At 44.1% G+C, this 25,213-nt stretch overlaps 1 protein-coding gene across 5 annotated transcripts in view; it reads left to right on the top strand.

Annotated features, from left to right (window-relative positions):
• The window catches only part of CMTR1 (cap methyltransferase 1), a 53,608-nt gene that overhangs the window by 8,565 nt on the left and 19,830 nt on the right, over window positions 1-25,213 (top strand). For 3 of the 5 annotated variants that reach the window (XR_012433829.1, XM_045390801.3, XM_005553120.3), the window contains exons 3-13: window positions 3,197-3,348; window positions 5,460-5,618; window positions 9,477-9,569; window positions 11,028-11,099; window positions 12,287-12,381; window positions 12,480-12,552; window positions 17,868-18,066; window positions 18,815-18,933; window positions 20,817-20,913; window positions 21,224-21,356; window positions 22,080-22,259. Coding sequence is in view for 2 of the 5 variants with exons in the window: in XM_045390801.3 (XP_045246736.1) it covers window positions 3,197-3,348; window positions 5,460-5,618; window positions 9,477-9,569; window positions 11,028-11,099; window positions 12,287-12,381; window positions 12,480-12,552; window positions 17,868-18,066; window positions 18,815-18,933; window positions 20,817-20,913; window positions 21,224-21,356; window positions 22,080-22,259 (1,372 nt within the window). In the remaining 3 variants the exon portion in view is untranslated. The remainder of the gene's footprint in view (window positions 1-3,196; window positions 3,349-5,459; window positions 5,619-9,476; window positions 9,570-11,027; window positions 11,100-12,286; window positions 12,382-12,479; window positions 12,553-17,867; window positions 18,067-18,814; window positions 18,934-20,816; window positions 20,914-21,223; window positions 21,357-22,079; window positions 22,260-25,213) is intronic. The other 2 variants (XR_012433830.1, XR_012433831.1) reach the window with 1 other exon arrangement.

Raw genomic sequence — 25,213 nt, 5'->3', positions numbered from 1 at the left:
TGGTACCACCTGTTTCTGTATTAAGCAGTACAGGTTGAAGGCATGAAAGCAATTGGTGGAGAGAATCTACACCTTTGGAAGTGCAGTTCTTTAGCATGTGGGCACTCTGTTGCAGAGTGCATCTCTCTCCTCTGCGTGGGAGAATAGACGAGAGGCCCTAGAACAGTCTTGAGCCATTTAGAAGGCCTTTCCCCTCAGATTTGCTGCTCTTGGAAGATTTCTCTGGAAAGGAACCAACCTCTTCCCAAGGCTTGGAATGGTAATGTATTTATTTATAGCTTTCTTTTACCCTAAATTTTTTTCTTTTTTTTTTTTTGAGACAGAGTTTAGCTCTTGTTGCTCAGACTGGAGTGCAATGGCTCGGTCTCTGCTTACCACAATCTCCACCTCCTGTGTTCAAGTGAATCTCCTACCTCAGCCTCCCGAGTAGCTGGGATTACAGGCATGTGCCACCATGCCTGGCTAATTTTATATTTTAAGTAGAGATGGGGTTTCTCCGTTTTGGTCAGGCTGGTCTTGAACTCCTGACCTCAGGTTACCCGCCCTCCTCGACCTCCCAAAGTGTTGGGATTACAGGTGTGAGCCACCGTGCCTGGCCCCTAATTTTCAAACTAATACATTCTTGTGTCTCACAAATGCAGCAAATGCAGGAAAATGCAAAACAAAAGAAATATGAGTTCACCTCTCGGTTTCCATGGTTACTCATTCTTAATGGTCTGGGTTTTCTGAGTGGCACACTCTGGCACTCTGTGGCGTTTGCCAGATTGGTTCATGTAAGCAAGTCAACTCGATTAAGAGAATTAGACAGCCACCTTAAAGGGAAGGGCAGAATTTTGTGCCTCTCTTACAGGGACATTCTCAACCAAAATTTCTCCTTGCTAACTTATTAGGAGCCAGAATTTTGGTTTTAAGTTTATTATTTCACACATGTTCACCTATCCTTTCTTTTGTAAAATGTTATATCCTTGAAAATGCATGTTTATCTTACCTATTAGATTTTTAAGCTCTCTGAGGATTGTTACTTTTGCACAGTACCCCATTATATGTAGCACGATCTTTTATAGAATAGGTGCTGAACCAGTATAGTAGTCTGATCTTTTAAACAGTATCAGTGTTCTGAACTATGACAGATGTCCTAATTCCCTACTGGTGGAGAAGCTAAATCATAACCCCAGGAGGGCTCCATTCTCTGTTAAGATATAGAGATCCCATTCTCATCCTTAAACTTTTGAGACCTGAACAGCTTGCACTATTTGTAAGAGAAAATGTCTTAAGGAGTCATATACTCGGCCGGGCGCGGTGGCTCAAGCCTGTAATCCCAGCACTTTGGGAGGCCGAGACGGGCGGATCACGAGGTCAGGAGATCGAGACCATCCTGGCTAACACGGTGAAACCCCATCTCTACTAAAAAATACAAAAAACTAGCCGGGCGCGGTGGCGGGCGCCTGTAGTCCCAGCTACTCCGGAGGCTGAGGCAGGAGAATGGCGTGAACCCGGGAGGCGGAGCTTGCAGTGAGCTGAGATCCGGCCACTGCACTCCAGCCTGGGCGGCAGAGCGAGACTCCGTCTCAAAAAAAAAAAAAAAAAAAAAAAAAAAGGAGTCATATACTCTGTAGGTCCTTAGGAAAGTGACACTTGGCTGACGCATCTTTACATTTACTATGGTAATAATTTAATTAATTTCTATTAAATGGAAAACCTCAGTCCAGGTGTTGGGTACAGACTGTGACACAGTTCCTGCCCTCCAGGAGTGACCCTGTCCAGTGGGGACAGCAGGTGGCAAACAATAACTGGCTCTAACGCAATGTGATGAGTGCTGTGCCAGTGGCACTGGTACTACTGGATGGAGCACAGTGGAGGGGATAATCATTAGGCCTAGAGTGCTGGGAAAAGCTTTGTTCTTCTTGAATGTCAACCCTTAACAGGTTTTGGTTCTGGTAGGGAAATGGATGGATCAGTGAAGATTGGCTTCAGAATTATAATGTATTCTTCAAGTTAGAAATACCTGAATAGTGACCATCTTGGGTCCGTTAAAAAATGTTTTACACACTGCCTTCTGTGACTTTCCCTCACTACTTCTCACAAGTAGCCAAGTTTTGAATCAACACCCTTTCTGAGTGGTGTCCCTTTTTCAAAGGAATTATGCCACATTGCTAAGTTGGTATTTTCATGTTTATTTTAAATTTTAATAGATAATATGTTCACATGGTTTGTAAGTCAAAAAATATAAAAAGACAGCCAGTGTAAACTTTCGTGGTATAAAAATGTAAGTCACTTTCGCTTTCACTAGTTCCAAGTAATTGTTTGGGTATTCTGTCTCCAAGTACTAAACCCTGAATGTGTGAATAATCACTTTTATTGGTCTTCTTGTATATCGTTCCTTCCAAAAGTTCTTTTTGCAATTATAAGAAATAAAAATGTTAGCCTTATGATGGAATTGTTGAAAATGGAATCAGGCATCAATGTTTGGATACTGATGTTCAAATAATAACCACCAGCAGCAGAAATAACAATCGTATCTTCAGTAAATACACTTTATATTTGACAATGTACTTCTTTTTTTTTTTTTTTTGAGATGGAGTCTCACTGTTTTTGCCCAGACTGGAGTACAGTGGCACAATTTCGGCTCACTGCAACCTCTGCCTCTTGGGTTCAAGCAATTCTCCTGCCTCAGCCTCCCAAGTAGCTTGGATTATAGGCACGCACTACCACACCCGGCTAATTTTTGTATTTTCAGTAGAGATAGGGTTTCACCATGTTAACCAGGCTGATCTTGAACTCTTGACCTCATGTGATCCACCCACCTCAGCCTCCTGGAGTGCTGGGATTATGCGTGAGCCACCATGCCTAGCCAACAACGTATTTTCAAATACATTATTTCATTTAATCTTTAAACAATCCTGTGAAGCAGGTATTACCATCCCAGTTTTGTAGTGGAGGAAATTGAAAGGGTAGGGAATGAAAACTGTTATTTTTGAGCCCCCATTTTGTCAAGTCCATTAGGAACTTTCAGTAGTGACTTGCCCAAGATTACCTGGCTAGTAAGAGGTAGAGAATAGATTTGACCTTAGGTCATTTAATGAACTTTATATGTGCTTTGTGTATACTGAACAGTAGTTGAATAAATGAAACTTGGACTTCTGGAGGCTATTTTGTGCCATAAACCTACCTAAACATTTTCCTTTTTCTTTTTCAGCATCTACTACAAGCCTTAGTGGGTCTGATAGTGAGACCGAGGGGAAACAACACAGCTCTGACTCTTTCGATGATGCATTCAAAGCAGACTCCCTTGTGGAGGGAACTTCTTCTCGCTATTCCATGTATAATAGCGTCTCCCAGAAGCTTATGGTATGTCAGCACTTGGGTTGGGTTTCTCAAGCCCCACCAGCAGAGTGAAAGAAGGGCAGTTTGTATTGGTATGAAAAGAAGAAAAATTTGGCCATAGGTTTTTCCTTTGCTTATCAGCTACTGAAATTTGGCAGAATGTGACCCACTTCTTGATAGAAGTATCTATCATGTTTGTATCATCTATGGGCAGCGACTGCTTAGGCCTGTTTCTGCTGTCCTGTCTGGACTGGATCACCTTTTCATATCCATAGTAATGAATTCTTATTATTAGCATGTGAATATACTTCCCTAAACATGGATATTTGTCAGTGGATAAAGAAGCTTCATGCTGTGAATTTTTGCTCTAGTGAGTGGTGTCAAAAGAAATGACTAAAATCCTGTTCACTCCCAGATGCCTAAAATAAATGGGAGTATTCCATTTATTCTTTTTCTGAAAGAAGGCCCAATTATTTTTCCCAACTTTCATACCTAATTGATATATCACAAGGAGAATGTGACTAGGAAGACCTGCTCATATTCCTTAGTGTATGTGCAAATGTTAGAGAAATCCAAGTTTACCTTCTGTCTAGCTTTAGAAATATTATAATTGGGCCAGGCGCAGTGGCTCACATCTATAATCCCAGCACTTTTGGAGGCTGAGGCAGACGGATCAACTTGAGGTCAGGAGTTCGAGACCAGCCAGGCCAACAGGTGAAACCCCGTCTCTACTAAAAATACAGAAAAATTAGCCAGGCATGGTGGCAGGTGCCTGTAATCCCAGCTCCTCAGGAGGCTGAGTCAGGAGAATCGCTTGAACCCGAGAGGTGGAGGTTGCAGTGAGCTGACATCGCGCCACTGCAGTCCAGCCTGATTAACAAAGTGAGACTCCGTCTCAAAAAAAAAAAGAAAGAAAGAAATATTATAGTTGACCCCTCCATTTTCTCTTAGATTCATTTAAGAATGAGAATTGTCACTGCTAAAGCCATAGGTCAGGATTCTAGTTTGCAGGGCACAAGATTTGGGGAAGTTAAAGATGGAAAGGCTTGTGACTCAGTTAGCTTGTTTGACCTGAGAGAAATATTTGTGGCTACCATAGGAATTCCATTCAGCTCTTTAGCTGGTAATGCCGCTTTCAGAGGGAATACAGACCCTCCAGGGAAATTTAGATCTTCTTAGGATTGGAGTTTTTTTTATTAGGCAGGAGTCTGTGGGGTTTGGGATTCAAGTCTCTAATCTTTGGGTATATACCTGTGCCCAGTAACTCTAAAGTTTAGTAAGAACTTACAGATAGTTGTGGCATTTAAAAAACTGTTTCTGTCCCAGGGTATTATAGCACTTCCCATACCTCACTTTTATATGAGGCAAGTTTTTAATCTCTTGCAAAGCCAGTTATCCTTGCCTAGTAAGGCGGTTTGACTGGATAAGGGTAAGGTACAAGTTACTTGAAGCGGTTCCATTTTAAATTATGTTCTCTTTATCACCTCTACTCTAGATCTATTTCTCACTTAATCAGACAAATTAACAGATGTCCAATAAGATTCATTAACTACTCTGGGTGCTTTTAATTACGGCTATGAGATCCCATCTCATTTATCCAGTTTCTGGTTGCCATAGACTTTAACCTCCAAAACAGCCAGCCACTGGGCCCACAGTTATACTGTAGTTATTTATTTATGCTTCTTTTCTTCATTAGGCTAAGACAAACTTTAGACCTTAGTCGTCTTTATTTCTTAGGATTTAGCACACTGTCTGGCATGTGATGGGGTTAAATAAATGTCTGTTGGGGCTGGGCACAGTGGCTCACTCCGGTAATCCCAGCACTGTGGGAGGCCGAGGCGGGCGGTTCACGAGGTCAGGAGATGGAGACCATCCTGGCTAACACAGTGAAACCCTGTCTCTACTGAAAATACAAAAAAACTAGTCGGGCGTGGTTGCGGGCGCCTGTAGTCCCAACTACTCAGGAGGTTGAGGCAGGAGGATGGCATGAACCCAGGAGGTGGAGCTTGCAGTGAGCCGAGATCGCGCCACTGCATTCTAGCCTCGGGGACAGAGTGAGACTCCGTCTCAAAAAAAAAAAAAAAAAAAAAAAATGTCTGTTGGACTTAATTAATTGTGCTCCATTACTTTTTCAGGCCAAGATGGGCTTCAGGGAAGGTGAAGGATTGGGTAAATACAGCCAGGGTCGGAAGGACATCGTTGAGGCTTCCAGTCAGAAAGGTCGAAGAGGCTTGGGTCTGACACTCCGGGGCTTTGACCAGGAGCTGAACGTGGACTGGCGAGATGAGCCAGAGGTAAGTGTTAAAGGGAGGAGGAGATGGAAAAGCCACTGGTGTTTTTGGATGCATGACTTTAAGAAGCCATATAAACAAGCTAGAAATCTCCAGAGGCAGTACGAGCAAAGTGGAATTAGTCTTTTACATGGAAAGTACTGGGGATATCCAGAATGGAAAACAGAAGGCTGGGGGAGATATGGTGGGATGTGGATTTCCTGTTGCATCATAGGACTGTCTAAGACCAATGGGTAGAAGATGCTTGAAAAGCAGAGTTTGGCTCCATAAAAACTTTAATAAATAGTTACAGCTCTCCACTAGTGGACTAGGATACCTTGTGAGGCAGTGTGTTCTCTCTGCTGAAAGTGTTCAAGCAGGCCGAGGCAGCACCCACTCTCTCACTGTGTGAGTGACTGGAGTAGGTGCCTTCTAAGAAGATCCTTGTACCTCCACAGGTTTATGCCATCCAGGTTCCAAATGGGTGCTTTTTTAAATGCCACATTGCTTTTCTACTGTGGGTGTAGTCTGCTTACTTGGGTACCAGTTTGTTTTCACCCTGAAGATCCAAAGAAACTCTCATTATCCCTTTTCATGGCACAGATAATGTGAGATTTTATTTTATTCATTTATTTATGTCCTGTCTTACTCCACAAAGGATCTGTAGTGGGTATAGTAAAAACACCTAAAAATAACATTGAGATATTACCATTATAGAGTTGAAACTAGAGAAAATGGAACTCAAACATCTAGCTTTCTGCATAGTTGCTGTAGTTCAGCTTCAAATGTGGCTCTGAACTCTGGAAAATTGATATTTTATTTGTCTCCCTAATGTTCCAGTTCAGGAAAGAAGTCACGTGAATCTGCACGTGATAAAAGCCTAATAAGTCTTCTGAGTAAGATTCTGACGAGTGAGGAGCTCCTGGGTTCTGGGGCCAGTCTCGCTGTTGCCTTGTAGTTGTGGGCATTGAGACCAGTAGACTGGCAATGCGGAATAGGGTAGATACCTGCTGCTGGTTGCTGATTGTGGGCTTTCATCTCAGAATTACCTGGTGGTTTCTATGTCTTCATTCGTGTTAAAACAAGAATCCACATCCTTTCAGTGGGGCAGATGTTGAACTAACATTGCTAAACTCAAAATCTGAAATCACCTTATAGGCTGGGCGTGGTGGCTTACGCCTGTAATCCCAGCACTTTGGGAGGCCGAGGCGGGTGGATCACCTGAGGTCAGGAGTTCAAGACCAGCCTGACCAACATGATGAAACCCTGTCTCTGCTAAAAATACAAAAACTAGCTGGGTGTGGTGACTCACACCTATAATCCCACCTACTCGGGAGGCTAAAGCAGGAGAACCATTTGAACCTGGGAAGCAGAGGTTGCAGTGAGCAGAGATTGCACCACTGCACTCTAGCCTTCCAGCCTGGGCAACAGAGCGAGATTTTGTCTCCAAAAAAAAAAAAAAAAGCCCCAAAGTAAGTAAAAGTTTGTAAGTAAAAGTAAAAGTTAGGTCAAGTGGGGCTGAGTATGGTGGCTCACGCCTGTAATCCCAGCACTTTGGGAGGCCGAGGCGGGCGGATCTCAAGGTCAGGAGATCGAGACCATCCTGGGTAACACAGTGAAACCCCGTCTCTACTAAAAATACAAAAAATTAGCTGGGCATGGTGGCAGGCACCTGTAGTCCCAGCTACTCCGGAGGCTGAGGCAGGAGAATGGCGTGAACCCAGGAGGCGGAGCTTGCAGTGAGCCAAGATTGCGCCACTGCACTACAGCCTGGGCGACAGAGCGAGATTCCGTCTGGAAAAAAAAAAAAAAAAAAAGAGAGATAAGTGTCAGTTGGCAGCCACTTCTTTACAGCAGGTGAGTCTGGGTGTCCAGGGGTGGATATCCAGTCCTGGAGTTACCACAGGATACGTGCTTAGTGGCTACTGCAGCCTAGGAATGTAGAGGACAGGGTATGACCCTCTGGACAAAGTCCACTCTGTAGGTAGTTATAATAGTCAGACTTCCATTGGGACATTGATTGAGTCTGCTTTTTCTTTCCAAGTTTATATGAGCTTCTTGTTCTCTAGAGTTTATAATTTATAACCAACTCTGTCACCTTTATGCTTAAATGTGATAGATTTGACCAGGAGAAGAAGCCATGATTCACTGCCAGATTCATGGACAAAAGGCTTCAGTAATTTTTCTTTTCAACTTTTTCTCTGTTGATGCTGGTTGGCTTGCCCTCAAGACCTTGCTTTGTGATACCATTTTATGCCTTTCAGAGCATGTAATATTACTTTTAATCACATTGCTTCAATTTGCAATGGTGAATCTCTTCTCCACACTTGCTTGGGAGCCAATATGTGAAGCTGCCATGCAGGTTAGCCATCTGTTTAGGTTTTATATTTCATGTTTCTCTATCCTGGTGGCACTTAGCGCTGCCTGCGCAGTAGAATCATCTGGGGACTTCTGAAAACTTATCCCCAGGCCTCACCTCAGACCAGCAGAATCTTATACTCTGGAGGTGGGTCTCAGGCATCAGTACTTTTTTTTAGTTTTTATTTTATTTGAGACAAGGTCTTGGACTGTTGCCCAGGCTGGAATGCAGTGGCATAAACACAGTTAACTGCAACTTCGAAATCCTGGGCCCAGGATATCCTCCCACCTCAGCCTTCTGAGTATCTGCAACTACAGGCCTGTGCCACCATGCCTGGCTAATTTTTTGGACTTTTTTTGGTAGAGACAGGGTCTTGCTGTGTTGCCCAGACTGGTCTTAAACTCCTGGCCTCAAGCAGTCCTACCTTGGCCTCCCAAAGCATTGGAATTACAGGCATGAGCTACTGTGCCCAGCCCCAGGCATCAGTACTATTTATTTTATTTTATTTTATTTATTTTATTTTATTATTTTATTTTGTTTTATTATGTTATGTTATGTTATGTTATGTTATGTTATGTTATGTTATGTTATGTTATTTTCAAGATGGAGTCTCGTTCTGTCATCCAGGCTGGAGTGCAGTGGTGCGATCTCGGCTCACTGCAACCTCCACCTTCTGGATTCAAGGGATTCTCCCACCTCAGCCTCCCAAGTAGCTGGGATTACAGATGTGCATCAGCATGCCCGGCTGATTTTTGTATTTTTAGTAGACACACGGTTTCACTGTGTTGGCCAGGCTCGTCTTGAACTCCTGACCTCAAGTGATCTGCCCACCTCAGCCTCCCAAAGTGCTGGGATTACAGGCATGAGCCACCACACCCAGCTGCATCAGCACTCTTTAGAAGCACTGCAGATGATCCTAATGCACAGTTTTGGCCTGATAGGAAAGTAATTGAAAAATTAAGAGGAAGCAGCCATTAGAGATGTCAGTTTTTGTTCTGTCTTAGAATGAATGGGCTAGGAATCCTATTTACCAGTTTCTGGATTGTTTTGTGAATAACACTTTGAAAGGAATCAGGAGATGAGACTCATTGTCATTAAGTCTGATATACTTATCTTGTCATAGACCTACATCATACGTGATAACTGCCTGTTTACTTCTCTGTGTCTTCACTGCTCTGATTGCAAACCCCTTTTGCCAAGTACCATGTCCTATTTAACTCTGCATTCTGAGTGCTTAACACATAGTAGGTATTCATTAAATAATGATGGAACAAATGAAAGAAACCTTAGGTTTGAGAAGTTTCTAAGGATTCTAAGCAGAATTGGAGCTGGCCTTTAGAAGTTAAACTTTAGAATTGTGGCTCTCACTTCTCATGTCTGACCACTGCATTTGGCTTCAGCAACCTGCACCCTTTTCGGTCTGTCTCAGTCCCTTTTGATTGTTTTGGGTAAGTCTTGATGAGTTGGGGTTTAGCTTTGAGGGTCTGTCATACTTGTCTTACTAGCCTCTCTTTTGTTTGTAGCCCAGTGCCTGTGAGCAGGTGTCATGGTTTCCAGAATGTACCACTGAAATTCCTGACACTCAGGAAATGAGCGATTGGATGGTCGTGGGAAAGGTAGGCTTTCAGGAAAATGTACCCTGACTTCTTGGCACCCTCTTGACTTCAATTGCTCGAGTCTGGTATGTACATATACTTGCAGTTTAAGAAAAATGTGAATCTGACCATTCACGTTGGTAGGAATAAAGCTGTGTCAGGAGGGAGTGTCATGAGCTTTACAAGTATGCCCCTTGGAGATATGGCAGGGCTTTTTCTTTTCTCCGAGTCATTTAAATTATAAGGCAGACAAAATGTATAATCTCTGTCTTCTTCATGGATGCCTTTTGAAGTGGCTTATCATACATATCTGTGTATATTCTGATCACTGCTAGATGAAAGGACATTGTCCTCAGAAAGTAATGATGGAATTGTTACAGAGGGAATTTGTTTAATCTTCTTCTGGAAAATTGTGAGAATAAAGTAGATGGCCACCAAATCAATAGGTCTAGAGGGCAGTTCTCAAAGTATATGTGCTCCCGGGGATCTCTAAGACCCTTTCAGGGAGTTCACAAGGGCAAAACTGTTTTCATGATATTGAAAAGTTATTTGCACTTTTCATCCTCATTCTCTTGCAAGTGTCCAGTGGAATTTTCCAGAGGCTGTGATGTGATATTATAACAGATTGAATGAAAAAGCAGAGAGGAAGCTCTGTCCTTCTATTAAGCCAGATGCTGAAGAAATTTGCAAAAATGGAAAGCAGTACCACTGTCCTCACTAATTTTTTTCTTTTTTGAAATATGATTATTTTTCTGAAAATATATTTCTGTAAATATATGTTAACATTAGTCTTTTAAACTGAATTTAAAAATATTTTTAAAATCTCAGTTTTAATTTCAAATATAATTATTTGAATTCTAGATAATAGATTATCTATCTATTATCTATCCCGCATAAACAAAAATTCTTTAGGATCCTCAATAATTTTTAAGAGTGTAAAACCTGAGACCAAAGAGATTGAGTTTCACTGGTTTAGAAGTGGCTTCACTCATGTGGGGGTTGCACTTGATATCCCCGTGAGACCCCTTAACGTCCCTGTTTTCTGAAATGCTACCAGGTCAGTGCCTAGTATCATGCATTTGTACTCATCACAGAGTGAGAGGCTTCCTGGTGGAAGGGCAAGCTTTTGTCATTTGAGGCATTCCCCATCCTTCTGCCTCGGTGCTCCTGAGTTAGACAGCTTGAATATCTTCTTCCTGTTTGATGTTCCCAGCCTCAGCATTCATGAGTCTTGTGTCCATATAGTGCTCTACTCAGAGCTCCCGGGGTGGGGGTGAGGGGGTGCTTCATCTCACAGCCATCTGGAGAATAGCCAGAGGGGTTTAGGATTTTCTCTTTCCCACCCTTCAGGGATTGATGTTTCTTCGCAGAGAACCAAGTCCCTTCTTGCTTTACTTACTTAGAACCCTAATTTCTTCCTTCATCCCTGACAGTTGCAGTCATATGTGGTCATTACTTACTGCTTTTTTCTCCCTGTAGAGAAAGATGATTATTGAAGATGAAACAGAGTTTTGTGGGGAAGAGCTGCTTCATAGTGTGTTGCAGTGTAAGGTAAGGTCTTGTGGCTAGAACCAGATATGAAAACCTTGTGGGAGGTGATTTGCTGGACTTTTCCATTTATCCTTTGAGTTGGTTGTGGGAAGGCTAAAGTTAAGATTTTTACTAGAGATCAGATGCATAGCTTGGTTCATATCTGCAAATTGTCCTTTTCTCGGGTGACCGTTCTGCCCTGTGGGTGTTGTGCTGTCCCTGTGGTCAGCAGCCAAGAATGGATCCGCCTAACCTCAGTGGGTCTGTTCATTGTAATCCTGAGAGGGCCTGGTATAGCAAAAGGTTTGGAGTCTTTGTTCAGCATCAGATAGACCGGGATTCAAATCCAAGATCTGCAACTTTCTGCTGTGTGAACTTGGCCCAGTTGCTTTACCTTCTCTGAGTTTGAGTTTCCTCATCTATAAAATGAGGAGAAAATACTCATTTCTTGGGGTTGTTGTGAGAACTAAATGAAATAGTGGGTGTGAAGTACCTGGGTAAATGTTAGCCTCCCCTTGATACTTTTTGGCCTAATTGAGAATCACATTGTCTGTGGGCAGAATGAGTCAGGGAAACTGAGGAGGAAATGGGTTGGTGAAGAAGGCAGGCCTCAGACTAGCCTCACAGATTTTACTTTTTGGCAGGCATAGGGTTGGGAATATCCATAAGGTGACTGGAACTCAGGTAATGTGAGGATTTTTTTATCTAGAGAGGAAATTGGTCAGGGGAGTTTGAGAGAAGGGATCGCTACTGTGTGGTAGATGCCATCAGAAAACGCTGGTCTTGTTTGTTTGTTTCTCCTCTCTCTAAGTGAGCTCTAGTCAGGTAAGCCTTCATACCAGAACTTTGATCCCTTGGAGAGTAGCTGCTGGTATGGGATGGAGAAACAGATTTACTATGAAGATTAGCAATTCCCAGAGGTGGCTCTGTGTGTAGCAGCGGGTGCTGTTTTTTAACCATTTGCCATGTGCCAGGCACCTGCTTACATTGTTTTTGTTTTTGTTTGTTGTTGTTTTTTTTACCAATTTACCGGCAAGGTAGTTGAGCAAGTGATTAAGCAACCTGTCTAGGGTCACACAGTGAGACATTTCAGAGCTGAGATGCCACAGGAACCTTGTTCCTTGGAGGGCTGTGAGTTGGGCACTGCAGGCTCTTAAGATCCCTTTCCTGTCCTGGAGCTCACCTTGAGGTTCTGATTCTCTGGGCAGAGCGTGTTTGATGTCCTGGATGGGGAAGAGATGCGGCGAGCTCGGACTCGGGCCAATCCCTACGAGATGATCCGAGGAGTCTTCTTTCTAAACAGGTTTGCTGACATTTCCCTCCCCTCCCCTGATGCTCCCTGCTCTACCTTTTCAGTTGAGCCTAGTACATCTAGTACTTTTCTGTCTTGCTTTATTGCAGGGCAGCAATGAAGATGGCTAACATGGATTTTGTGTTTGATCGCATGTTCACAAATCCGCGGGACTCTTATGGGGTGAGAACAAGATTCTGCTTTTGAATTCATGGTGCTAAGTGGGTTTAAGCTTCAGTGGCTCAGCCATTGCCATTTGTTCAATGCTAGGAGAGTATTCTGACTGTGTGATGGAGATATTTTGCTTTGAGCTCCTCAGATAGGGTCCCACAGTGCTTCTGTGGTCCCAGGAGTGAAGCAGTTGTCTCCAGGGCTTCAGTCCTGGAATCCAAGCCCCTAACCCTACAGAAGGTAGAGTGAAAGGGTGAATATCGTTTTTATATAGCAAGCTATTTTCCAGATTGAAACTTGGTGACATCACCTGATTTGGGTGCTGTTTCTGGTATGAGAGGGGGGTACTGGGAAATATGGTTTGAGTGTTGGATGAAATGTGGGCATTTCAGTGGGCCTTTTCACTGATCTATTTAAAATCAGTGTTGTATCTGAAAATCTAGCCTGTGTTGTTGGAATGTGGTGAGGAGGGCCATAGCATTTATGAAGCAGGAGGGATTACTTAAGTTTACACCTTCTTTGGGCCTCAGCTGCCTCATTCTGAAATGAGCTGTACTAACCTGCCAGAGGGCTGGGGTAGAACCAAAAGGCTCTTAAGAGTTGTCCCAGCACTGAGACTGTAATTTTAGACTGAGCCACTTTCCTTCTCTGCCTCTCTGAACAAGCTTTGCGTGGGATCGTAATTATAAGGCTTTGGCCCTTTTCAAGAAGTGGTAAAGCAAAATGATTTTCTACTCTGCTGCATCTCACTTCTCTGAACGTAGACTCTCCATAGTGATAGAGAAAGAAAAAAAAAAGGAAATTTCATTCTAGAATACTCTTCAGGGTTTCAAAGCATTTTTACCTGGTCCTAGAAAGTTACTTTTCTTTGACCGTGACAGGGCCAGGAGCCAGCTATCCCCAAACCTGTTTCTGCTTCACTCACCCTCATTCCACTAGACCCCCTGATTATCCACTGGCTAAAGAAACTTATTTTCCAAGTTCTTTAATGTTTCAGCTCCACCTACCTAACTGCTTCCTACTTGCTGGCAAAACTGGCATGTAGCCCCTCCAGCCATTACTCATTTTTCGCTCCCAGGTCTCCCTCCTCTTTCCCCAGTACCAGCAGGCAGCACAAAAGGGCTCTTGGAATTAGCATCTTGAGAAAATTAGGTTGATATAATGTTGATTTAATTTTCTGAGCTCCAAATGATTTCCTTTAAACCCCTGCCTGGCAGAGGAGCTCTGTCAAGCTGATGGGAAGTCACAGTGTCTTTTTTGGCTTTTGAATATAAATGCCTCCAGCAGCTGGTATCTGGTTATTGCGTTTTGCTGTCATGAAAATGAAGTAGGCATCAGGATCGTACCATTCAGGTCGAGGGTAGAGACGTTAGTTACATAGGAAAAGGCAGCCGTGTTTGTAATGCTTCAGGCAGCTTCTTGACCTGAATTGATTGTTAGTGGCCACGGAGAATTGCCCTTTCAGAAATGTTTCTCTACGTTCCACTATAAAAAAAGTGATTTCTCATGAGCCCCTAGTGTTTTATTCTCTCTTTTCATTTCCGTTTTCCCCTGAAGACCAGAGATACAGCCAAGCCCAACAGGCTTGGTGTGGTTTTCAGGCAAGCAGAGACACTAGAACAGTCCCCAGCAGAAGAGGGAGTGGCTGAAGGCCCAGGCACACACCCACATTTGGTAGGGTCGTAGTGGCTCTTGGATCAGGCAAATTATAGACTAAGAGCAGGAGAATTTGAAGCTTGGAATGTGGAGAGGTTAGGAGGTGATAACAAGTGATAGAGCAGACTCTGAAATTTTTTTTTTTTTTTTTTTTGAGACGGAGTTTTGCTGTTGTTACCCAGGCTGGAGTGCAATGGCGCGATCTCGGCTCACTGCAACCTCTGCCTCCTGGGCTCAAGGGATTCTCCTGCCTCAGCCTCCCAAGTAGCTGGGATTACAGGCATGCGCCAGCACATCTGGCTAATTTTGTATTTTTAGTGGAGACGGGGTTTCTCCATGTTGGTCAGGCTGGCCTTAAACTCCCGACCTCAGGTGATCCACCTGCCTTGGCCTCCCAAAGTGTTGGGATTACAGGCGTGAACTCCCACGCCCAGCCAACTGTGAAGTTTTTAAGTAGATCTGTGGTGCTGCAGGTTATCGTAAAGGAGAAAGGGGGTGAGGGGCAGAAAATAAAGAAGCTGTAAGCAAGAACTGGAAGAGACAAAGGAAGGAGGGAAATTTAGATCCTTGGAGTATATGGAAGCATATTATAAACTGTTACATTATATCAGGGGTTCATGTGCCTGGGGATGTTGTTGAGACAAGAATACATTATGTGTGAAGCACTGCAGAAGACAACTGAATGTAGACATCATTTGTCTAATTTCCATTGAGTGTACTCGCAGTGCTGCTGTACTCACCACTGGAAAGAGAAAAACATGGAAAGGGACAAGAGTTTTGACTCTGAGGAAGTTGATCTGATTGAGTACAATATCATCTTGCATTGATTTGTTTAATACTTCACAGTTTGTAAAGCTTTTCAATATAGGATACTTTATTTAGTCCTACGACAGCCTGGAGAAATACCTGCATCAGTCCCAATTTATAACTGAGCAAGCTCAAGCTTAATGACTTATATTGTGTGCTTGTCCTTGACTGCACAGGCAGTAAGTAGCAGGGCTGAGAACCCCAGCTGTCCTTCCTGTGAAAAGACTTCCTGGCCATGACCTATAACGACCATACGTCTTGAAATCACAGAACGAGGTCATATTCATGCCCCCTTTTCAGGGGTGAGGTGCTCGCATTGATCATTCTGCATCCATCTCCCAGTCTTCCTTTGGACCAGTGGTTCACTCAGAGGGCACGGCCGGTGGCAAAAAACCTTGTTTTCCCTCTTTGCAGTATGTGTAGGGCTTAAACTTGTGACCCCTGCCTCATTACCACCAGGCTGACTCGAAGATGCTACATAATGTTCTTGGTAAATACCATTAGGTCTTTTTTGTGTGCAAATGAATATAATCCAAAAAGATGAATAATTGATGGCTCAGGAACCAAGAATGCTGGGGTGGCTTAGTAGGGAAGTGGGGAAAGAATGATTAAGACCCAGCATGCCTGGAGTGGGCTTATAACAGGATGATGACATTTATTTTTAGCTAAAGTCACTTTCTCCAGAGACTTTTTCACTATTTTGATAAAGCTAGATAGCTATCATCAGAAGAAAGGCCCCTCTCACCAAGAAGTGATTGGGTTGTAAACGTTAGTATGTCTGTTTCTTTCTTGGGACTGTTTCCCCTAAAGCTTTCTGATCGTTATCTAGCAGCTGCAGAACTTCAGACCAGTACTCAGCCATGCCGAACCTGTAGAGAGGGAAGACTGAGGTCCCTGAGCCTCTTCTGGCTGAGTGTTCATCATGGTCTGAGGCCAACTCTAGTCTTTTGCAGTTACCCACTTGTATAACTCAACCTTTTGTTGTCACCAGTGCAAATGGTTCATCCTCTCTGCTGTAGAGGGTGGGTAGAATTTCACTGTCTAGGGCTCAGGTGTGGGTAAGAGCATACCTAGCATTTGCGTAAAAGAGAAGTATAAATATACAATATGGGCCAGTACTGGGTTCAGCATAAATGTGAGGTTAAGAGATAAAGCTAGGCTGGGCATGGTGACTTACACTTGTAATTCCAACACTGTGAGAGGCTGAAGTGGGAGGATTGCTTGAGTCCAGGAGTTTGAGGCCAGCCTGGGCAATATACCAAGATCCTGTCTCTAAAAAAAAAAAAAAAAAAAAAAAAAAAAAATGTGCTGAATATGTGATGTGTGCCTGCGGTTCCGGCTACTCAGGAGGCTGAAGAAAGAGGATTGCCTGAGCTCAGGAGTTCAAGGTTTCAGTGAGCTATTATTGCACCACTGCACTCCAGCATGGGCTGAGTGAGACCGCATTGCCACAAAAAAAAAAAACAAAAAAAAAAATGCTGGGGAGAGAGAGCGAAAGCTACTCAAGGGGCCACAAATGTAATTATGCCAAAATTCAAGTGATGATTAGTCAGTCCTGAGTTTGCTGGGTGCTCTGACGGTTGCCTGGAAGCTGCTGTTGGTGCACACCAGTATTTCCTTCCCTCTCTGTCTTGTCAGCTTCTGACTGTGCCCTGCCCCAACCCCACACCCAGCACTGGGCAGGAGAAGAAGAAAGGGAGTGCAAAAAAGGAGAAAGATCAAATGCAATGTGGTGTCTTGGATTGGATCCCAAACAGAAAAAGAACATTAGTGAAATCTAAATGAAGTCTGGAGTTTAGTTAATAGTAAGGTACCAATGTTCTTAGTTTTGCCAAACATACCATGGTGTAAGGTGTTAACAAAACTAGAGACTGGCTGAGGGGTACGGGAACTCTGTACTATCTTGGCACCTTTTCTGTAAATCTAAAATAATTCCAAAATAAAAAGTTATTTGGGATTTTTTAAAAGGTGGTTGGGAGAGCCAAGGAGGAAGGGGAGAAGGGAAGACAGAGGCTATGATGGGAAAAGGGAGGTTCCTGTGGCTGGGAGAGGGTGATGTTAGAGCCCCCCAGGCTTTGGTTGGACAGGAAGACGTGAGTCTAGTGGTTAGGCCAACTGGACCCTAATTTAGTTTTGTTGCAGACTGGCTGTGAACAGATTACTTTGTGACTTTGTATCTTGGTGCCTCTTTTTCCTTATCTGTAATGTGGGGCATATTCTGTTCAGTAGGACTCTTGAAAGGCAGTCTATGGTGAGGAAAACACTCTGAGAAATAAAAAATGTACAGTCAGATACCCATAAAGATGTTTTTTTGTTGTTGTTGTTGAGACAGGGTCTCGCTCTGTTGCCCAGGCTCAAGTGCAGTGGCACGATCTCAGCTCACTGCAACCTGTGCCTCCCGGGTTCAAGCAATTCTCGTGCCTCAACCTCCTGAGTAGCTGGGTTTACAGGTGTGCGCCACCACGCCTGGCTAATGTTTTGTATTTTTAGTAGAGACAGGGTTTTACCATGTTGGCCAGGCTGGTCTCAAACCCCTGACCTCAGACTATCCGCCTCTCTGGCCTCCCAAAGTGCTGGGATTACAGGCGTGAGCCACCATGCCCGGCTCCATGAAGATGTTTTTATGAGGAGTCTGAGCTAGGCCTGGTGATGTGATAGGTGTTGTGGGTATTTTGAGAGTGGGTGAGGCAACACTAAAGGGTGTTGATCACCAGAAGATACATTTCCTGGGTGCTGTGGCCCTGGTGGGAGCTCTGGATTGTACTTGTTGAAAGGCTTATTTTACTCTCCCTGCATTCTCCTTCCTGTTCCCTATTGAGCTGTCTTGTTTTCCTTCCTCTCCCGTCCTCCATTTCCCTTTGCAGAAGCCACTGGTGAAGGACCGGGAAGCTGAGCTTCTGTACTTTGCCGACGTCTGTGCAGGCCCAGGTGGCTTCTCAGAGTATGTGCTGTGGAGGAAGAAGTGGCATGCAAAGGGCTTTGGAATGACTTTGAAGGGCCCTAATGACTTCAAGCTGGAGGACTTCTACTCTGCTTCCAGTGAACTCTTCGAACCCTACTATGGTAGGGACACTGAGGAGGGTACTAGGAGATATGAGGGACAGCTCCTGTAGGGGGACTTCAGGTCAGAAGCAGTTGTTATCCACATAACATGTTTTCTTTCCTGTCTCTTACCCTGGGCTTCACAGATCTTGTCAGAATCTTGGTTTCCTCTGGACTATACCTTTTTACCCTGGGCCTGTAGAATACAGGTCAAACACTCCCTCAGCAGATTCTCATCAAGGCTCTATTAATTCCTCCTTTCAGGAGCGCTCTGCTTTTGTGGTTGCAGGAGATAATGAAGCTGCCTGATCTCTGAGAACTGGCAGGGTTATTAACAACTACAAACCCATGCCCATCTCTAGTCCTCTGTGCCAGGTGTGGAATGCACTGGGTTGCAGACAGTTTGGCAACCCACAGCAGTCCCTCTGCTCTATGTTGATTGTAATTTGGCAGCAAATCCTAAGTCCTTTCTAAACAGTCCTTATTAAAAAATTGATGCCTAGATGTTGGTGCCCTAACCACAATTTGGGTCTTGAAGAGAAAGTTCCAAGAGTTGATGACTTTTGGTTGGTCAACCCGTTTGGGACTGTGTTTCATTATAGCAGGGTACTATTCTTCCTCCTGGTCCATCACTGTAAGGGAGCCTTGCAGGATGGGCCCTAGTTCTCGAGACACCGGATGCCTGTGTTATCTGTCCCAGAGCACTCGTGTCCCAGCTCCTGACATGTATAGGGCAGATGAACTCACTATGACTCTTGTATTCTGACAGGTGAGGGTGGGATTGATGGAGATGGAGATATCACCCGCCCAGAGAACATCTCTGCTTTTCGGAATTTTGTCCTGGATAACACAGATCGCAAGGGTGTCCACTTTCTGATGGCTGATGGGGTAGGTTACCTTTTTTCCATAGACTGATGCATTAAGGATTTGTTATTTTAGAGGTTTGAGAATTGTTTGTTTTGTCTGGTTCTTTAGCTGCCCCCAAAGGTGATATTTCACAATTCAGATTGTAGGGGATGCATTTTTATTCTTTCTGTACATTTTTAAAATGATAATTTTGTAGAGACTGATGTTGTGAATACCTTTGCCTGGAGTAGGGTGATCTTGGTGTTGCTCCTGGTGGAGGCTGTCTATACATGGTCACCTGTAAGCCTCTCATAGGCTGACAGATGGCCACCTCACCAAAGACGGCAGCACGGGAATCCATGGGAGGCTCTTATCAGGGCTGGGCTAAAGTGAAAGTTCAAGAGGCCTTGTCTACGGGCAGCTGCTTGAGGCACAGAAGGAAGCCCATTGCAGCTTTGTTCAGCAGAAGCTCTCACCCACTAATCTGACAATGCAGGCATTCCTTTCTGGAGTGAGCCACCACTTACTCTAGAGGAAGGACAGACAATGTGGCAGCTGCTCCAGGGTCATATAGCTAGAGTTGAGAAAAGCCTCTGGGGCTCTTTGGGTGGCCTCTCAAGCAGTAGCTGTGTGGCTACTGAAGGAAGGTGGGCAGGATGTCAGCGTGATATCCAAAGATGCCCAGGCTCACTGAAGCACTGTGCACAGCAGGGAACAACAGATGACAGGCTTGGGGCTGGCTGTGAGGGGGGTGCTGCTCTGGCTGAGCAGATGTGGGAGTCTGATAGCGCTTATGAGGCAGCTGTTGCAGTGCGGCAGCTATAGAGTTGCGAACCCGAGGGCTTTCTGCTTCAGCACTTCAGCAGTGTAGAGGGGTGACCCAGGCTTTTTTTTTTTTTTTTTTAAATTGACTCCATAATCAGACATGTATTTTGAGAAGCATCTTTAAGTCTGGAAGACGCTGCTAAACATTTTTTATCCTGAGTCCTTTAGCTATCACTTTTGTAGAACTGAGTCAGAGAGACCTGGCCTGGTTGGGGCCTGTTTAATAGAGGTCAGTGTCCTTTTTATTTTTTTATTTTATTGTGAAAAACACAAATTTGGTCATCTTAATCATTTTAAAGTGTTAACAGCAGTGTTAAGTCTATTCACACTGTTGTAAAACAGATTTTCAGAAGTTTTCATTTTGCAAAACAGAAACTATACCCATTTAACAACACTCTGCCACCCGATGTCCTCTGGCCTCCTTTACTTTTATGTAAGCCTTACTCTCTGTCTCCTGCTGGGATCTCACAAGGAGGGAGACCACTCTAGAAATAGCATCACACATTCTTTCGGTAAATACCCTGGCCAGAGAGTCTGCCAGCTGGAGAGAAGAGGCACTGTGGTCTTAGGACAGAAAAGGGGGTATTGTAAGTAAAACCTGAGTCAACAGAGAAAGATTACTGTGACTAGGAAGGTTAACTTTTCTCCTGTCACCAGAGTGGGAAGCCGAAGCAGAGTTTTCTCACTGCACTCACTCCCTGGTCTTGTTAGGACTCACCAGAGCATTCTGTTTCTTATGTTGTGGTTGACCTCTGACTAGCCAATATTTTGCCTCTGTTCTGCCTTACTCTTCCCTGGATTCCCATGAGTTAAAACACTTTCTAGACCATCTCCTTGGAAAAGTAGGCTTGGTTCCATCCCCTGGGAATGATAGAACAGGAAAGTGGAGCTGGTCCAGTGGTAGGTCTGAGTCCTGTGCTTACTCCATCTAACAAGCCCAGTGACCTTCTAAAATAACTCAACACTGAGCTGCTGCTTCATCAGTCAGATGGTGATCAATGAAAACACTTCAAGAACTCTTGGTGAAGATGAGGTAGTGATGTTATTCTCAGTCCTTCTCCTTTCTCTTTCCAACCCCATTCCTTGTGCTCTCATTTCAGGGTTTCTCGGTGGAGGGGCAGGAGAACCTGCAGGAGATCCTCAGCAAGCAGCTGCTTCTGTGTCAGTTCCTCATGGCGCTGTCCATTGTCCGGACAGGTGACACTTCCTCAGCTGTCTCCTCACCCCAGGACCCACTAGAGGCGCTATTGGACAAGAGCATGTATAAAGGGGTTGGAGGGGAAGTTAAAAAAATCTGCTTGTGTTAGCTGACAGGTAGCTAAATGAGTAATTTAGGGAGAAAGAACCCTCAAAGTCCCCTTCAAAACTGGTTCTCCCCCTTAAATTGTCTCTTTTAACAGACCCAGGTGCTGGTTCCTTGACTTTGTCATATTTACTCCCAAGACTACTTCACCCATCTCTTGGAATAGACCCATTGGCTGCTTTTGGTGTTTTCTCTCTAATTTAGGAGGCCACTTCATCTGTAAAACCTTTGACCTGTTCACACCGTTTAGTGTGGGGCTTGTCTACCTGCTCTACTGCTGCTTTGAACGAGTTTGTCTCTTCAAGCCTATTACCAGCCGTCCTGCCAACTCAGAGAGGTGAAGCCTTTCTCTCTATATTAGCCAGATTAGTTGGCTAAATGTCAGAACAGCAAATCATGGTGCATCTCTCTGGCATGACCTCTTAAGCTACATTTAAAACCTTGACTTTAAAGAAGTGATGAGAGCCAACAGGATTCAGGATTCCTGGATCTTTTGGTCTTGTGATGTGCCAGTTCAGCTTCTGCCTCCTTCTCCCAAGCCTTATTCTCCATGCTTATGTGAGGGACTCTCAGCTTGGTCCAGGAGAAGGTGACCAATAGTAGGGACACTTCGGGGGGCATGGGCTGGGAAGGGGCAAGGAGCTGCTATCTAAAGGCACTACTGGGGTCCCAGTGTGACACTGCCCACACACAAGGTGAGAGAAAACGCAACTAATCAGAATTGCCGGGTGGCTTGTTACAAACACATATTTCTGGGCCTTCTCCTGGGAGAGTTTGATTCATTAGGTCTGTAATTTGACAGACTCCCCAGGTGATTGTGACACAGCCCGTCTGTCACAGGGAAGTTAGGAACTACTGCCATGCAGAGTAGAAATAGAGCTTAACAGGGAAGGATTTGAGGGGAACTTTAGTGCGCAAAGGGTCTGTGTTGTTCTTTGTGCATAGGCCTAAGGTTGAATAGGGAAGTTGTTAAGCTTTGTAATTCCACAAGGGGTTGGGGGAAAGGAATGTATGGGGAGGAAGCCCTTGCTCGGTGGAGTGACAGAGTATCTCCTGCCAGGTATGTGGTGTGCAAGGGCCTGAAGGTGGGCATAGATGACGTTCGGGATTACCTCTTCGCAGTGAATATTAAACTCAATCAGCTGCGGAACACTGATTCCGACGTCAACTTGGTGGTCCCCCTGGAGGTGATCAAGGGAGACCATGAATTTACTGACTACATGATACGGTCCAATGAGAGGTAAGCCAACGGGCTGGTTTTTGCTGGCACCACTGAGGTCCTAAGGAAGACCAGAGAGTGAAAGACTGAATGGTTGGCTCTTGGTATCACTTTGTCAACCCCGACAAATTGGCAACTGAGTATGGTCTGCTGGTTCCAGGGCTGCCTGGGACTTTGGTTAGTTACCCTCAGGGACCCCCATCCTGCTGCCAGGCCCTATCCCAAGGGTGGCAGGTAGGTGCCTGGCTAGTATAGGCCTGCCCACAGGAGCCTGTGTATAGCTGACAGAGAGCAGCCTGTGTCCCTGGAGGCAGGAGAGTAATTTCCCTTTAATTGCTACTGTTTGTAGAAGGCCATCATGCTTGTTGCCTGGAGAAGTCCCTGTTTGGAGGCAGGAGATGGATGGAAAGCATGTGTATAACATGCTTTGGAAGTGCCCAAACTTTTGCCAGCTCATGAGTTTCCCAGCTGGTGATCCAAATGCTGTTTTCTGTATCTTCTTTGTTTTCCCCACTCCGTTAGTGGTAATAATTTCAAGTTGTGACATTTGGCTTAGTTTTCTCAGTGGGCAGGCCTTAGAAAAAAGTGCTTGGAGATAGGTTGGGGGGTTGTATAGTAGCAGTGAATCAACAGAAAGTGCTCTCTTAGGGGAACAAACAGGTGTTGGAAAGGCCTTAGTTAAGGGTCCAACCTTAAGTCCCCCAGAGAAGTTTGAAGATATAGGTGGCCCTGGAGAATCACAGAAGGGGAAGAAGTCTTTGTCCTATTCTCTCCTATTTTTCCAGTATTGCCTTGTGTTTTAACTTTCCACAGTACTACCATATAAGCTCCCTCATTTTGATAGCAATGGTAGGCACCAAAGTGGAGCAGACAGTAAACTTCAGCATGTTATAGATGAGGAAACAAACAGGCCCCGGGATCCGCCTGGCTAGGGCTTTATAACACTTCTGGGTTATGAAACATGTCTTTTGGCTGAACAAGTGTGCATAGAAGCATGGCAGAACTGGACTTCTTTTCAGTGGTTCCAATAGCACAGAGTATTTAAGCAACTCTATAACCAACCACTTTTCTTTTTCTAAAAAAGTGGAGGTATAATTCTGTAAGTGAAATGCAAATCTTAAGTGTATACTTTAATCAGTTTTAACAAATGCATATAGCCTTGTAGCCTACCATCCCTATTACGATAAAAAATGTGACTGGGCGTAGTGACTCACGCCTGTAATCCCAGCACTTTGGGAGGCCGAGGCAGGCAGATCACGAGGTCAGGAGATCGAGACCATCCTGGCTAACACAGTGAAACCCTGTCTCTACTACAAATACAAAAAATTAGCTGGGCGTGGTGGCAAGTGCCTGTAGTCCCAGCTACTTGGGAGGCTGAGGCAGGAGAATGGCGTGAACCCAGGAGGCAGAGCTTGCGGTGAGCTGAGATTGCGCCACTGCACTCCAGCCTGGGCAACAGAGCAAGACTCATCTCAAAAAAAAAAAAAAAAAAAGATAAAAACCGTTTCCATCACCTAAGGAAATTTCCTTGTGCCCCTCCTCAGGCAACCCCAAGGTAACCCCTCTTCTGATTTTTATCACCACAGGTTAGTTTTGCTTGTTCTAGAACTTTGTATTTTGTGTCTGGGATTTTTTCCTCATCATGTTTTTGAGATTCATTCATATTGTGTTAGTTGGTTTGGTTTTCTTGCTGACTAGTATTCCATTCCATTGTATGGGGATTCTTTTGTCAATGGCCACTTGACAGTTTGGAACTGTTACGAATAAAGCTGATAAAAACAATTCTTATACAAAGCTTGGGTGGACAAATGTTGTAATTTCCCTTGGGTAAATACCTGAGTGGGAAATTCTGGATCATAGAGGAGATGTATGTTTATTTTAAAATACCACATAGTTTTCTAAAACACTGTGCGTGTGTATCATATATATATATATACACACACACACAATAAAACAATATATGTATATAGTATACATATAATATGTATATTATGGCTGGGCGCCATGGCTCATGCCTGTAATCCCAGCACTTTGGGAGGCCGAGGCGGGTGGATCACCTGAGGTCGGGAGTTCGAGACTAGCCTGGCCAACATGGTGAAACCCTATCTCTACTAAAAATATAAAATTAGCTGGGCGTGGTGGCACATGCCTGTAATCCCAGCTACTGAGGAGGCTGAGGCAGGAGAATCGCTTGAACCTGGGAGGTGGAGGTTGCAGTGAACTGAGATCACGCCATTGTACTCCAGCCTGGGCAATGAGCGAGACTCCGTCACAAAAAAAAATGTATATTATATATAAAAACAATAAAACAATTTATATACATTGTTTTATTCTCCTTCCGACAAAGTATGAAGTTCTGATTACATCTTTGTCAGCACTTGGTATTATCAGTCTTTTATTTTAACCATTTGGTGGGGTGTAGTGTTATATCATTGTGGTTTCAATATGTATTTCTGTGACAACTGATTATATTGAACCCCTTTGTGTGTGCTTATTGGCTACTTGTATATCTTCTTTTATGAAGTGTTTCTTCAAGTCTTTTGAACATTTAAAAAAATTGATTTGCCTTTTTATTAAGTTGCAGGAATTATTTTACATTCTGGATACAAGTCCTGTGAGTAGCTGGGATTACAGGCACCTGCCACCATGCCCAGCTAATTTTTGTGTTTTTAGTAGAGACAGGTTACAACATGTTGGCCAGGCTGGTCTTGAACTGACCTCAGGTGATCCGCCCACCTAGGCCTCCCAGAGTGCTGGGATTTCAGGCATGATCCACCATGTCTGGCTGACCTTTGGCTGTTTTTAATTGTTTTTGTTTGTTTGTTGTGGTTGTTGAATTGTAGGAGTTCTTTATATATTCTGGATATTAATCGCTTGTCAGATATGTGATTTGAAAATATCTGGGATTCTGTAGGGTTTTTTTTTTCCACTGCATTGATTGTGTCCTCTGATGCACTTAAGTTTAAAATTTTGAT

This window comes from Macaca fascicularis, chromosome 4 (genome assembly GCF_037993035.2).
Source record: "Macaca fascicularis isolate 582-1 chromosome 4, T2T-MFA8v1.1".
NCBI classification, from domain to species: domain Eukaryota; kingdom Metazoa; phylum Chordata; class Mammalia; order Primates; family Cercopithecidae; genus Macaca; species Macaca fascicularis.
The sequence above is the reverse complement of the archived record's forward strand: the minus strand, read 5'-3'. Positions and strand labels throughout refer to the sequence as shown.